General features: G+C 48.3%; 1 protein-coding gene across 2 annotated transcripts in view; it reads right to left on the reverse strand.

Moving 5' to 3' along the window:
* Positions 1 to 13,674, reverse strand: part of SHISA9 (shisa family member 9) — a 291,935-nt gene that overhangs the window by 24,106 nt on the left and 254,155 nt on the right. For both annotated transcript variants that reach the window (XM_060172953.1, XM_007529528.3), the window contains exon 3: positions 123 to 278. In XM_060172953.1, the coding sequence (XP_060028936.1) occupies positions 123 to 278 (156 nt within the window). The remainder of the gene's footprint in view (positions 1 to 122; positions 279 to 13,674) is intronic.

Genomic DNA, 13,674 nt, shown 5'->3' on the forward strand with positions numbered 1-13,674 from the left:
GAGAGGGAGACAAGGAAGAAGGAGGAAAAGTAGGAGGGGGACGAAAAGGGGAAAGAGAGAAGGGAAAAGGCATAGAGTAGGAGGTGTGGGGCACAGGCGGAGTAGAGCATGGCAGCACTCACCAACAGCCTTGAGGGAAGCGTACTTGTTGAGCTCCTTGCCGGGAGGCTGCTGCTCATAGGGGTTGGAGATCTGGCCCAGATTGGGGTAGGAGTGCGGGTGGCCCATCTGCTGGAGCAGAGGGGAGGTGGGCATGGCGTTGTTCATCTGTGTGGTGTCTGGAAGGAAGAACCAGAGAGAGAGCGTCACAGACTGCACAGAACTTCCCACCCAGCCCAGCACATGGCTGAACACCAAAGGCCCCCTCTGGGGACTCAGGAAGAGCAGAAGCAAGGACACATAGACACCTCCAGATAGCAGACAACCCCCACCACCACCTCCAGAGCAGCCTAGGGGGTGAGCAGAGGCTGTGCCCAGAATGTCTCCACCTCCCACCTGAGCCCACACGTTTGGGTCCTAAGACCAGAGCCTTTATTTTCATCATGGAAGAAAATGGACTCTGTTTCACTGCTGTTGGGGATGCAAATTGGTGCAGCCCCTTTGGATATTGGTATGAAGAGTCCGTACACAAATACAAATGGAAGTACTTTATGATCCAGCAACATCACTCTTAGGCATTTATCCAGTAAACATTAAAACCCAAATTCAAAGGGCATATGTGCCCCTATATTCATAGCTACATTATTCACAATAGCCAAAGTGTGGAAGCAGCCTACATGCCCATCAAGGGCTGAGTGGCTAAAGGAGTTATGGGATATATGTTCCATAGAATGCTACTCAGCAATCAAAAATGATAGTGTGTCCTTCGGGATAAAAAAAAATGGATGGAAGTGGAGGTGATTATACTTAAGTGAAATAAATAAAGAGATTAAAGACAATTATCAGGTGGTTTCACTCATAAGCAGAAGCTACAGAACTGGAACACAGCAACTTGGAAAAAAAATAAACAACCAGAAATAGACAAACTGTCTCTAAGACTTTGTGAAAACAATGGTGGTTATCGTTGTGAGGGTGAGGGCACAGAACTTTGGTGGGGGATTGCAGCTTGGACCCAGGCCCAATAATCTTACAATCTTGTAACCCACTATGGATCACAAATAAAAATGGTTTGAATAAAAAAGAAGAAAGTCAGCAATACTTGTAGAAAGAGATAACCAAGTTTAGCAACAGCCATGGAAATTCCAAGTCAGAGCAAACGTGGCTGAATGTTCCTTCCCATAGACTCAAAGGTGGGAGAGCACAGACACTGGACAGAGAAGAGCAGCCAGTGGGACTCAGAGACTGACGGGGATCATCCCAACACAGTGAAGCCCCAGCCCTAATCCTGAAATTGAAAGTGTCTAGATGGGAGGACCAGTCAAATAGCTCCCCTGCTTTGCCATCTGCGTGACCCAGGTTCAAGTCTGGTTCCCACCACACTGAAGGAAGATAAAATTCTGCACTGGGGTCTCTTTCATTCTCTCTCAGCCTTCACCTAAAAAAAAAAAAATGTAAAAATTAAAACAAATACCTAAAAAAAATAAAGTGCACATACAGGTTGACTAACTAACACCACACCCTGGACCGAATCTTCTGAAATAAACATGAGCTTGAAGGATATTTGTTCTGAGCTGCTCTTTGTGCTACTGCTTGTAAATGGAAAATGCACACAGAAATGTGAACTCCTGTCAGTATGGGAATTCTCTCCCTCTCCCTCTCCCCTTTTATCTGATAGGAAGGAGAAATTGAGAAGGTAATGAAAACAGAAAAGGAGAGGCAAAGGCATACCTGCAGCACTGCTTCATTGCTTGTGACACTTTCTTCCTGAAGGTGGGGAGCAGGGATTTGAACCTGGGCCCTTGCTCACTGGAATGTGTGTACTCAATGGGACACACCACTGCCCAGCCCCCAGGCCTTCTTAGGTGTACAAGACTGTACACTCATACTGTATACAGAACAACTAGACACATATGTATCTGAGAGAGACATGAGTTGATTTTGTACATGGCAAACTTCTGCTTTTGACTGTTTAAAGGGGGGGGAAGCAAATGTGAAAGTGATGTAAAAAAGAGACTTTTGTCGTTGTTGTTGAAGGAAAGAAAAATCCATGCATATTTTTGTACTATGGTTTGCAAAGACTGGAAAACAAATTATGTGAGGGCACACTGAGTATTGGCTTCTTGGAGGAAATAGAACTCGTCAGGAGATGGAGGGGGGCTTCTCTGAGCACATGCTGAGTTGAGCTGAGGTCCGGAGGAAGAGGGGGTGCCGGTTAAGTGCGGGGTAAGGGGGCTCCAGGCAGAGCAAAGAGCACAGTGGACCCCTTTGAGCAAAAGGGGACATGGCGGCTTTGGAGCTGGGACAAGATGGGGCTGAGAGACTTGGGTGACCCTGGAGACCTTAACTCAGGGTCCCCGTCTCCACCCAGACAGCAGTGGGGTGGAGTTATCCCCAGCTTCCAGAAGTTGGATAAACATGTTGGCAGGGGTAGCAGGTGCCCTCAAAGAGTCCCCCCCCCCCCCGCCCCAGCAGAGGCAGCCATTCCCAGCAGCCATATTGACTGCTAACAGCTGCTCCCTAGTGCCCCTGGGACTCTGGGCAACTCTTGTCTCAAGGCGAGAAGAACTATGAAGCACTGGCCACCCCTGAGACCCCAGCCATCGGTGCCTCAGCCTTTGCAGGGCAGACGGACCTTGTTGGTTCTGTCCTTGCATTGAGGAGATAGCCATGGGCACTATGGGTGTGGATTTTTGCCAGTAGGATTTGGTTTGAAAACCTGGGGGCAACTGGATTTGGCCTAAGGGTTATAGCCTGCCATCTCCTCCCTGGTGGGACTTCTCTGCCTCTGCCGTTCTTGCTGTCTCTCCCTCTCATGTTAAGAGCTCTTTCTCAGGATCTCCTGCACCTAAAGCCCCTGCTTCTAAATGATTCAGCCCCTGACACACGCATAGCCCACGATGGGCTTTAAAAACCACTAAGCCTGAATGGAGGAGAAGCAGGGCCCCCACAGCTGAGGCACAGAGATAAGGAGATGGTTCCTGCCACCACCGCTCACAGAAAGGTCATCACGCAGTCTGGGTGTCGATATGGGAATGTCACCACACGCCAGGCAAGGAAACTGAGCTCTGCTGTGTGTCCTTCTGCCAGGACAGTTTCTGGATTGACATTAAGCTGTGAGGGTGGGGTAGGGTGGAGTGGAGAGAGCCCAAGATAAATGGAAAGGTTGTGTCACTGTCACAACTGTGGCTGCAGCCAGGATTCTCAGAGCCCTGGGTACCGTCTCCTCCAGCACAGCCAGGGCCCCTGCCTGCTTCCCCCAGGCAGCCCCAGACACACGAGCTTTATTTCCAAATGCTAGTCCAGCAGGACAGAGCACACAGTGACTTTTTAATTAACAAGTTTTTAATTAATTAATTATTAATTATTTAATTTTTATCATCTTTATTTATTTATTGGATAGAGGCAGCCAGAAGTTGAAAGGAGGAGGGGAGATAGAGAGGGAGAGACACCTGCAGACTTGCTTCACCACTCACAAAGCTTTCCCCCTGCAGGTGGGGACCGGGGGCTTGAGCCTGGGTCCTTGTGCACTGCTCAACCAGGTGTGCCACCACCCAGCCCCCACACAGTGACTTCTCAATGCTAGCAGCCCTATTTTATTTTCAACAATCCTTGTTTATTTTATTTACTTGCTTTTGGACAGAGATCAACTGAGGGGGGAAGGAGAAAATAGAGGGGGAGAGACAGACACTTGCAGCCCTATTTCACCACTCAGGAAGCTTCCTGCCCCTGCATCTTCATGATAATATTTTTGTGGGGGGTGGGGTGGGGGAGATGGGTGTTTTCAGAACCATCACTTCCTTTAGCCCATGGCTTCATCTCTGTGAATTAAATGATGCTGAATTGTGCACCATGATATCTGGCTCACTTGGGTCTGGGTCTCTCCAGATGCCATTAAGATAAAGACCCAAGAGGCAGGATGGGGAGGGAATTTGGGGAATGGTGGTGGATATGGGTTGGGAAATCAAGATGGCATAGAGGGGGGGAGGGAGAGAGAGGGAGAGGGAGAAGGAGAGGGAGAGGGAGAGGTGAAAACTGCTGATTCTGGTGAGTGGTGATGGATGGAGGCATACTGAAGAATTCTGAATTCTGTCTCAAGGAATATGCAGCACCTTACGGCTCTGGAGTCCAGTCCCACCATTTATTGGTTAAGGGCTGCTCCCAGAGGGGATTCCCCACCATCTTCTACCTGCCGTGCTCATGGGCAGAGGTCTCTAGGGGCCAGAGGGACCTACCCAGAGAAGCAGGATCTGGCAGTCTCTTACTCCTCTGGTCACAGGACAGTGCATGCAACCCAGGTCAGACCAAGGGCTGTAGCACTTTCTTCTCATGGTGATGGTACCAGAGCAAGCACGGGGTCCAGAATGCCCCATCAGAGGTGTCCCTTGAAGTTCTGTATTTGGAATATTTGGAGTCATGGAGCCAAGAGACCCCACAGTGAGTCTGAACCTACCAAGTGGAGCTGATCTTCCTTCGCCAAGAAGGAAGAAGAACGTGGGAGAAAGCCGAGGAGGAGAAGCCTCTTTCAAACATGCTACATGCATTAAGGTCACTGTCACTTGCTGAAGGGAGCCTGCCCAGTGAGGCTGTGCACTGAGCTGTGAGAGTTGTGTCAAGTTGGAAGAGGCATTGCCGCTGACTTTCTACAGAGCCTCTGTGAACATTTCAAAGAGCAAATTTGGGCAGCGAATGGCCAAGGCCACTCATCAGCAAACTGGTGTCTTCAGGAAGGTCTTTCCTCTCCCCTCCTCTCCTCTCCTCTCCTCTCCTCTCCTCTCCTCTCCTCTCCTCTCCTCTCCTCTCCTCTCCTCTCCTCTCCTTCTCTCCCCTCCCCTCCCCTCCCCTTCCCTCCTCTCCCTTCCCCTGTGTCCCTGGGACTCTTTCCCTCCCCTCCTCTCCCCTTCCCTTTCTCTCTCTCTCTCTCTCTCTCTCTCTCTCTCTCTCTCTCTCTCTCTCTATTTCTCCCTTTATTTCTTTCCTTGAAGAAAATTTCAAACACTGGTTGTCCAGTTGAAAAGTTCGTAGGGGTGGGCAGTGGTGCACCCAGTTAAGTGCACATAGTATTAACTGCAAGGGCCTGGGTTCGAGCCCCTGCTCCTGACATGAATTGGGGACACTTCACAAGCAGTGAAGAAGAGCTACAGCCCCCCCCCCATCTATCTGTCTCTATCTCCTATACCTCTTTCAGATTCTGTCTTATCCAATAAAATATAAAAAATGGTCACCAGGAGCAATGGATTCATAGTGCCAGCACCAAGCCCCAGCAGTAACCCTGGAGGCAAAAAAGAAAAAAGACTGGTATTACTAATTGAGCTAGGAGATAAGTATAGTCCTTTCTCCCATCTCTTTGCTTCCTCAGTGGTAGGTCCAATTCACCAGGCTCAGATCTTGTCTACAGAGATGTTCACAGGGAAAATGCCAACCACTTCATTAACAGGGGTGGGGTGGGGGGATGGACTGGCCTTCCGTATTATTCAGCAGGACACTTAAGATTCCATTCCAGAGTGTTTGCTTTTGGATCATTTCTGCTAAGTCCTGAGCTACCTCAAGGAAAGTGAGCTGGCATGACTAGAAGGGTAGACCAGAGATCCCTCACAAAAGAGGCGAACCAGCCTGCCCCCAAGCCACGGCGCCTGACTCTCACATCCAGAAACTCGGGGCACAATACTTCTGGCAATGTCAGATAGCCATTTTCTGCTGGCGGCCTGGCACCAGCTACTCAGAAATACAGAAAACCAGCTCAGAGCAGCAGTCTGGAATCATGACACCGACACTGGCGGCTGTTTCTCTTCAGTGTTCTTTTCACTGAACTGATCAGAAGGCAGGCTGGACCTGGGCATTCAGTTGCTTGTGGAAGTTTCCCAAAGACAGATCCAGCGGAGGAGGAAACATAAAGGGTGGATGAGAGGAGAACCCAGGAAGGACAGTATGAAAGAAAAACAGACCAGGGTGAGTGAACAGTGAGGAAGATGTGTGGTAAAATCTATAAAGCCTGCTTTTGCCAAATAAGCAAATATGGAGATATATATGTGGACTGGGGAGACAGCATACTGGTTATGCCATTCATGCCTGAGGCACCAAAGGTTCCAGGTTTGATCCCCAGCACCACCATAAGCCAGAGCTTAACAGTGCTCTGGAAAAAGAAAAGAAAAAGAGAGGGAGCTGGGTGGTAGTGCAGCGGGTTAAGCGCACATGGAGCAAAGCGCAAGGGCCAGTGTAGGGATCCCAGTTCAAGCCCCCGGCTCCCCACCTGCAAGGGATCACTTCACAGGCGGTGAAGCAGGTCTTCAGGTGTCTATCTTTCTCTCCCCCTCTCTGTCTTCCCCTCCTCTCTCCATTTCTCTCTGTCCTATCCAACAATAACAACAATAGCTACGACAACAATAACAACTATAACAAGTGCAACAAAATGGGAAAAATGGCTTACAGGAGCAGTAGATTTGTAATGCAGGCACCGAGCCCCAGTGATAACACTGGAGGCAAAAGAAAGAAAGAAAGAAAGGAAGGAAGAAAGAAAGGAAAAAACAAGAGGTATACCCATATACCTATACACTTCTGTATATATCCATACATGTGTCTACAAGTGTCTAGAAGAATTCACTTTCACACATATGTATGTACATGTGTATATATGCTGCCGTGGATTTTATCCACATAATTTAGAAGATGCTTGTATTTGTTGGTGGGTGGGGCTGAGCTAGGTCAGAGCACCACATCAGTGCATGTAAACTCTGCACAGCACAGGCCCAGTCACCTCCTCAGCCACTTCATGGGTGACTGACTTATTTTTTATTATTTTTATTGACACCAGGGTTATCACTGGTATCTGCAGGAAGAATCCACTGCTCCTGATTGCCATTTTTTGATTTGGTGGGACAGGAAAAATTGAAAAGAGGGGAGAGAGAGAGAGAGAGAGAGAGAGAGAGAGAGAGAGACAGACCTGTAGGCCTGGTTCACCACTCATGAAGCTTCTCCCCTGTAGGTGAGGACCAGAGGCTCGAACCTGGGTCCTTGCTCATAATAACATGAGCTCTCACACCATTGCATCACCTCCTGACTCCCTGTGTATAATCTGATTTTGCAGCTATGACCACAAAAGGGATCTGTCTAGTAGGTCTTACTGGCAGCATGTTGAGTTTTCTTCAGAGACCTCTCAGCCCCAGAGATCTCTTGTTCAGAGGCAGCCACCCCCTGCCTGGCCACCTCCCTTGACTCCTTCCAGTAACCCAGTCCATTCTGTATCCCTATCATGATTCAGGGAGACCTGCCTCTCTCCACCAGACCAGCATGCTAGAATTGGGTAACATCCTGTGCCCCCCTTCCCTGGACAGAGAAGAGGGGTGCTTCTTGTATCTGAGCAGTAGCTCTCACTGAAGCACTTGCAGACTTGGGGTGCCACCCTGGTGGCTAAACAGAGGAGTGAACAACGGGATGGGGCTCAGACAGAGGCAGCCAAGAAACAAACAGATCCCAGTTCGAGCCCTCTGCTCCCCACCTGCAGAAGGGTCGCTTCACAAGCGGTGAAGCAGGTCTGCAGGTGTCTGTCTTTCTCTCCCCGTCTCTGTCTCCCCCTCCTCTCTCCATTTCTCTCTGTCCTATCCAACAACAATGATAAACAACAAGGGCAACAAAAGGGGAAAAAATGGCCTCCAGGAGCAATGGATTCGTAGTGCAGGCACCGAGTCCCAACAATAACCCTGGAGGCAAAACAAAACAGGATTTTGGGCAGCTTTCTTGGTGTAGAAGTGACTGGGGGAAGCTCTAGGAAACGAGACTGGCCTGGGTCACCTGGGAGGAAGGCAAACTTCTCTCAACACACACGGCCAAAAGAACAGCCCAGAAGGACTCAGGGTGAGCACAGAGCATCCATTTGTGGCAGGGAGGTGAGCCCCTTGGAAAAGAACTTCTCACGGACCAACACCTGCATCTTTAATTTCCACCTCAAACTGGGAAGGAGCGGGGCTACAGGGACCATCTTTTTTTTTTTAATTTTTTTGCTATATTTACTTATTGGATAGAAAGCCAGAAATCAAGAGAGTAGGGATAGAGAGGGAGAGAGAAAAAGAGATGCCTGCAGCACTGCTTCACCACTTGCAAAGCTTTCCCCCTGCAGGTGGGGTCTGGGGGCTCAAACCCAGGTCCACATGCATTGTAACATGTGTGCTCAACCAGGGGCGCCACCACCCGGCCCCTGGGACCATCTATTTTAAACATCCACTTGTTGAGTAGGGAGACAGCAGAATGGTGAAGAAGAAAAGACTCTGATGCATGGGGATCCAAAATCCCAGGCTCAATTCCCAGAGAAAGAGACCACCTCTGTGTATCCTGTGTATCTTTCTCTCTGTATATCTTTCTCTCATTAAACAGTCTGGAGAACTCTCAGAAGGCTAGAAGTAGACCTACCCTATGATCCTGAAATTTCTCTCCTGGGGATATGTCCTAAGGAACCAAACAAACAAAGACACAAAAATTTGTGTATAACTATGTTCATTGCAGCACAATTTGTAACAGCCAAAAACCAAATGAGCAGCTGAGAAAGTTGTGGTCTAGATACACAGTATCGCTACTCAGCTATTAAAAGTGGTGAATTCACCTTCACCTTCACCTTCACCTTCTCTTGGATGGAGCTTGAAGAAAGCATGTTAAGTGAGATAAGCCAGGAAGAGAAAGATGAATATAGGATGTTCCCACTCATGGACAGAAGTTGAGATGTAAGAACAGAACAGGAAATACAAAGCAGAACTTGGACGGGGTTTGGTGTATTGCACCACAGTAAAGGACTCTGGGGTGGGGGAGAAGGGGCTGCACTTTCAGGTCCTGGCGCATGATGGAGGGGGAAGACCTTGGTGGGACGGGTGAGAATGTTTTGCAGAAAACTGAGAAGTTTTACACATGTGCCAACAACTGTATTTACTGTTTACTATAAATCATTAATCTCTCAATAAAAAATTTTAAAATAAATAAAAATTTAAAAAGGGCTGGGGAGACAGCATAATGGTTAAGCCAAAAGACTTTCATGCCTGAGGCTCTGAGGTGCCAGGTTCCATCCCCAGCACCACCATTAGCCAGAGCTGAGCAGGGCTCTGGTCTCACTTCCTCTCCATATCCTTCTCATTAAACTAGTACAACAACAACAACAACAACAGATTAAATTAAAATAAAAAACACCAAAATTAGAAAGCATTAGTTCTTATGGTAGAAGAGCTGTTGCTATTGCTGCTGCTGTTGCTTGGGGAAATACATTCTTTACTGAGGAGAGAATTGAGGGCCTTGTGCTTGGGCCATACAGCTAAGCAGCCTCCCCGGCCCAAGTTTTTAATTCTCTGTTCTTGGAGACAGGAGAGACACCAAGGTACCATTTCACCATCCATGATGCTGCCATGCAGTACTGGGGCATTGAACTCAGGGCCTGCCATACAGGAGAGCCGAGTCACTTGCGGACCTTACGGTGGGTCTTCCAGAGACCCTGTCTCCATGTGGTGTGGGACTAAGGACTTCACTGCACTGTACTGAGCCCCATGTGTGCAGCCTCGCCAGCCCTCTCCATCTGAAACTCCATGGCCCCAGCTCACTCAGTGGATAAAGCCAAGACCAGGCGCTCGGTTTCCACAAGGCCCGCTCTGGACTCAAGAATTCTTGAATACATTGCGGAACAATTCTGTTGTCTTTAGAGACGGGCAGATGGGGGAGGGAGGAGGGACAAGCAGAAGCTATTCCTGCAGGGACCCAGTGCATGGTCACTCTCATAACAGTGTGAGAGAAGCAATTGAGAATTCCTAGCAGTGCTCTTAGCTCTGCTTTCCTCCCCCTTCTTCCTAAACCTACATGACTAGCATCCTTTTGAAGAGAAAACCTGAAAATTACAATTTGAAACATCATGCAGAATTTTTTTTTCCTACTGGCAACAGACAAAAAAAAATACAATAAAATAAAAACCTCCATTAAATCCCATTCAAAATCACCCTGACTTTGTCAAAGGAGAACCTAGCCAGCTCAGCTCTTGCTAGAAAAGGTTCCCGGAGAAAGAGACTCAACTTCATTTTATTGAGTCCCCATGGCAGAGGGACCAGCAGGGACTTGCAGTGAGGAGAAAATGCACATTGGGAATTGTCAAACCTTTGGCAAAGGAGACATTTGTATCGCCTGAGGGTTTATAGTGCTAAACACACAACATTTTCTCCCGTTATTTTGACCATTTAGGACGGGAGGTTGATATATACATACATTAAACAGTTGTTAAGCAAATATTTATTTAAGGCTCACTTGCTTTTTTTCTTTCTTATTTTTTTTTATTGCCACCAGAGTTGTTGCTGGGGACTGGGCGCCTGCATACTATGAATCCACAGCTCCTAACAGCCATTTTTTCCTCTTTTATTTGACAGGACAAAGAGAAATTGAGAGGGGAGATGGAGATAGAGTGGAAAAGAGAAAGATGCCCGCAGACCTGCTTCACTGCTTGTGAAGCTTCCTCCTGCAGATAGGAAGTGGGGGCTCGAACCTGAGTCCTTGTGCATGGCATGTCTGCTCAATCAAGTGCACTAATGCCCGGCCACCTTAAGGTTCCCTTCTGAACATTTTTTTTTTTTTGCGTCCTCTGAGAGACAGAGATCCAGTTCAAATCTGGGGTGGGGTTCCTCCACAGAGGAACAGGAAGTTCTGGTCTGCTCACACAGTGGACTGGGAGATACTTCAACTAGAAAGGGAATTCCAACGCCTGCTGTAGTCTCAGTGGCCCTCAGGGACACAGTGCTCAGCGAAACAAGCCAACACCAGAAACTCAGGCATGTCCTGTGTGACCCACAATATAGGAGACAGACAGAGAAGTTGGGTTCACAGAGACAGAAAGCCACGTGGCTGTTGGTAGGAGTTAGAAGGAAGGAGAAGGAGCCAAGCAGCAGTGCAGTTGGTTAAGTGCACATGTTACAATGTACCAAGACCCAGGTTCAAGTCCCCAACCCCCACCTGCCGAAGGGAAACCACAAGAGGTGAAGCAGTGCTGCAGGTCTCTCTCTCTCTCTCCCTCTCCCTCTTCCTCTCTTTCTTTCTCTCTCTCTCTCTCTCTCCACCTTTCCCTCTTGATTTATCTCTGTCTCCATCAAATAAGTAAACAAGATGTGTTTAAAAAGAAGGAAAGGGAAGAGGATCTGGTACAGAGTTTGAACTTTGCAAAAGACAGGAGCTCTGGAGAAGGGTACAAACCACCATAAGTGTGTGACACACCACAGAACTGTACCCTGGGGAGGTAAAGGCCATGCCACGCATTTTCATTGCATTTTTGGGGAAACACACACACACACACACATCTTTTCTTAATACCAAAGTCTATTCTGCAAGGCGGGAATGATTTTGATGGTTTTGCCAAAGAGAAAAGTAAGGCCCAGGAAAGTTCTGGAGCAAACATCCTGTTCCTAAGACTTGTGAAAACTATGGTGGTTATCTCTGGGAGGTGGGAGGGTGGGCACACAGAGCTCTGCTGGTGGGTGTGGTGTGGGACCAAATACATTGCAATCTCACAATCCTATGACCCACTATTAATCACAAAAGTTTAGAAGAAAGAGGAGGAAAAGAAGATGAAGAAGGAGAAAAAGAAGGAGATGAAGAAAGAAGAGGTGGAGGAGGAGGAGGAAGATGAAGAAGAGGAGGAGGAGAAAGAGGAGGAGGCAGCGGCTCTGAAGCTCTCTTCCAAGGGCACAAGCAGCAGAGACCAAACCCGTGCATTTCACTCCGAACTCAGTGATAATCCTCGAGAAAGCCTGGCAGAAACCCCCCTACCAACTCCATCCTGAGTGCATGGCGTCAGTGCCCGGCGCCCTCCAGAGTCTGAGTCCCTTTCCTTCTCCATGGCATCTCTCTCAGGGAACTCAAGCCCTGGTGAAAAGAACCTAGCTGGATTTTGTTGGTTTTTTTTTTTCTTTCTTCTTCTTGAGAACACTCAAGGTGGTGACTGTTGAATAAACCAAATCCTTTCTAATTACAGGCTGAACAAATCATTCATTAAGCAACTCACTTAGCAAATAATCACCACATGCCATTCTGGTGCCAGGCATTTTTTTCTGGGCACTGGGGGGGAAAGGAGAAGTGGGCAAGAGCCAGTGCTGCCCAGGTGGAACTCAGCCCAGTGGGGAGCAGATGGGTTAACTGCTTCCTGTGATCCAGGAGATGCTTAGACAGGGACAGAGATCATAGGCAGCCCTACGTCAGGATGGGCCCCACTGCAGATATCTCCCCACTAGAGCCAACTTATAAAGACCATGATCAAGATATTTAAAAAAAACAACCTTAAAATGCATGAACAGAACTACAGCAAGCTGTCCTCACACACCTACAAGAACAGCAAAACTAGGGCACGATCAGCACACCGGATAGAGTGCACACGTTACCAAGCACAAGGGCACCAGTTCAAGCCCCCTGGTCCCCACGTGCAGGGGGGAAGCTTCATGAATGTTGAAGCAGGTCTGTAGCTGTCTTTCTTTCTTTCTTTCTTTCTTTCCTTCCTTCCTTCTCGATCTCCCCCCTATCTTCTCAGTTTCTCTCTCTCCAATCGAATAAAAGAAAAAATAAAGGGGGCGGGGCTGAGATGGCCACCAGGAGTGGTGGATTTGTGGTGCAGGCACCGAGCCTTAGTGATATGTCTTGCTAGCAAAAGAAAAGAAAGGAAAGGGGGCTGTGTGATGGCACACCTGGTTGAGTGCCCGTTACAATGTGCAAGGACCCAGGTTCTAGCCCCTGGTCCCCACCTGAGGGAGAAAGTTTCATGAATGGTTAATCTGTGCTGTAGGTATCTCTTTCTTTCTCTCTCTCCCTCTATATATTCCCTTTCTCTCAATTTACGGCTATTTCTATAAAAACATCATGAAAAAATAGAAAATAAAAATATGGGGAGCTGCTCTAGTTTCTCTCTCTCATAAAATATATAAGTAAATTGTTACAGGCAGAACAGGAGGCCTGGCGGTAGTACACCCAGTTGAGTGCACACATTACCAAGCATATGGACCCGGGTTCAAGCCCCCAGCCCCCAACTACAGGGGTGAAGGGGGAGGGGGAGAAACTTCACAAGTGGTGAAGCAGTGCTACGGGTGTCTCTTTTTCTCTCTTCTCTTCCCCTCTCTATTTTGCTCTGTCCTATCATATAAACAAATATTACAAAAAAAAATTTCTATACATAAAAAGTAATAATAATGGAAGGAACAAGAGGAAAACAGAAACAAAGCAGAAAGCCCGGCCCTGCCAAATCCTGCTGAGGACTGGAGTGGCTGGACAGGTCTCCTGCTGCCTGCAGGGCTGCAAGGCTGCGCAGTGTCCCCTGGGAACAAGCGTGGAGCCAGGAAGCCCGACAGACACGGAGACTTGGTGCCTCCAGCTCCAGGCCTGTGAGTCTCATCTGCAGCAAAGAAAGCTTGTGCTCACCCCCAGACCCAGTGGCCCAGCAGCACTGGAGACCAAACCACCATCCTCCAGCATGAGGGAGGAATAGGCTGCAGTCACCCCTGAACCCCTGCCCCCAGAGCAAGGACAAACTGGACATAGTGACTGGGGTCAGAGAAGGGGCAGTTTCCCAAAGCCAGGAGCTCGGGAGGC

Source organism: Erinaceus europaeus, chromosome 15 (genome assembly GCF_950295315.1).
Source record: "Erinaceus europaeus chromosome 15, mEriEur2.1, whole genome shotgun sequence".
Taxonomy (NCBI): domain Eukaryota; kingdom Metazoa; phylum Chordata; class Mammalia; order Eulipotyphla; family Erinaceidae; genus Erinaceus; species Erinaceus europaeus.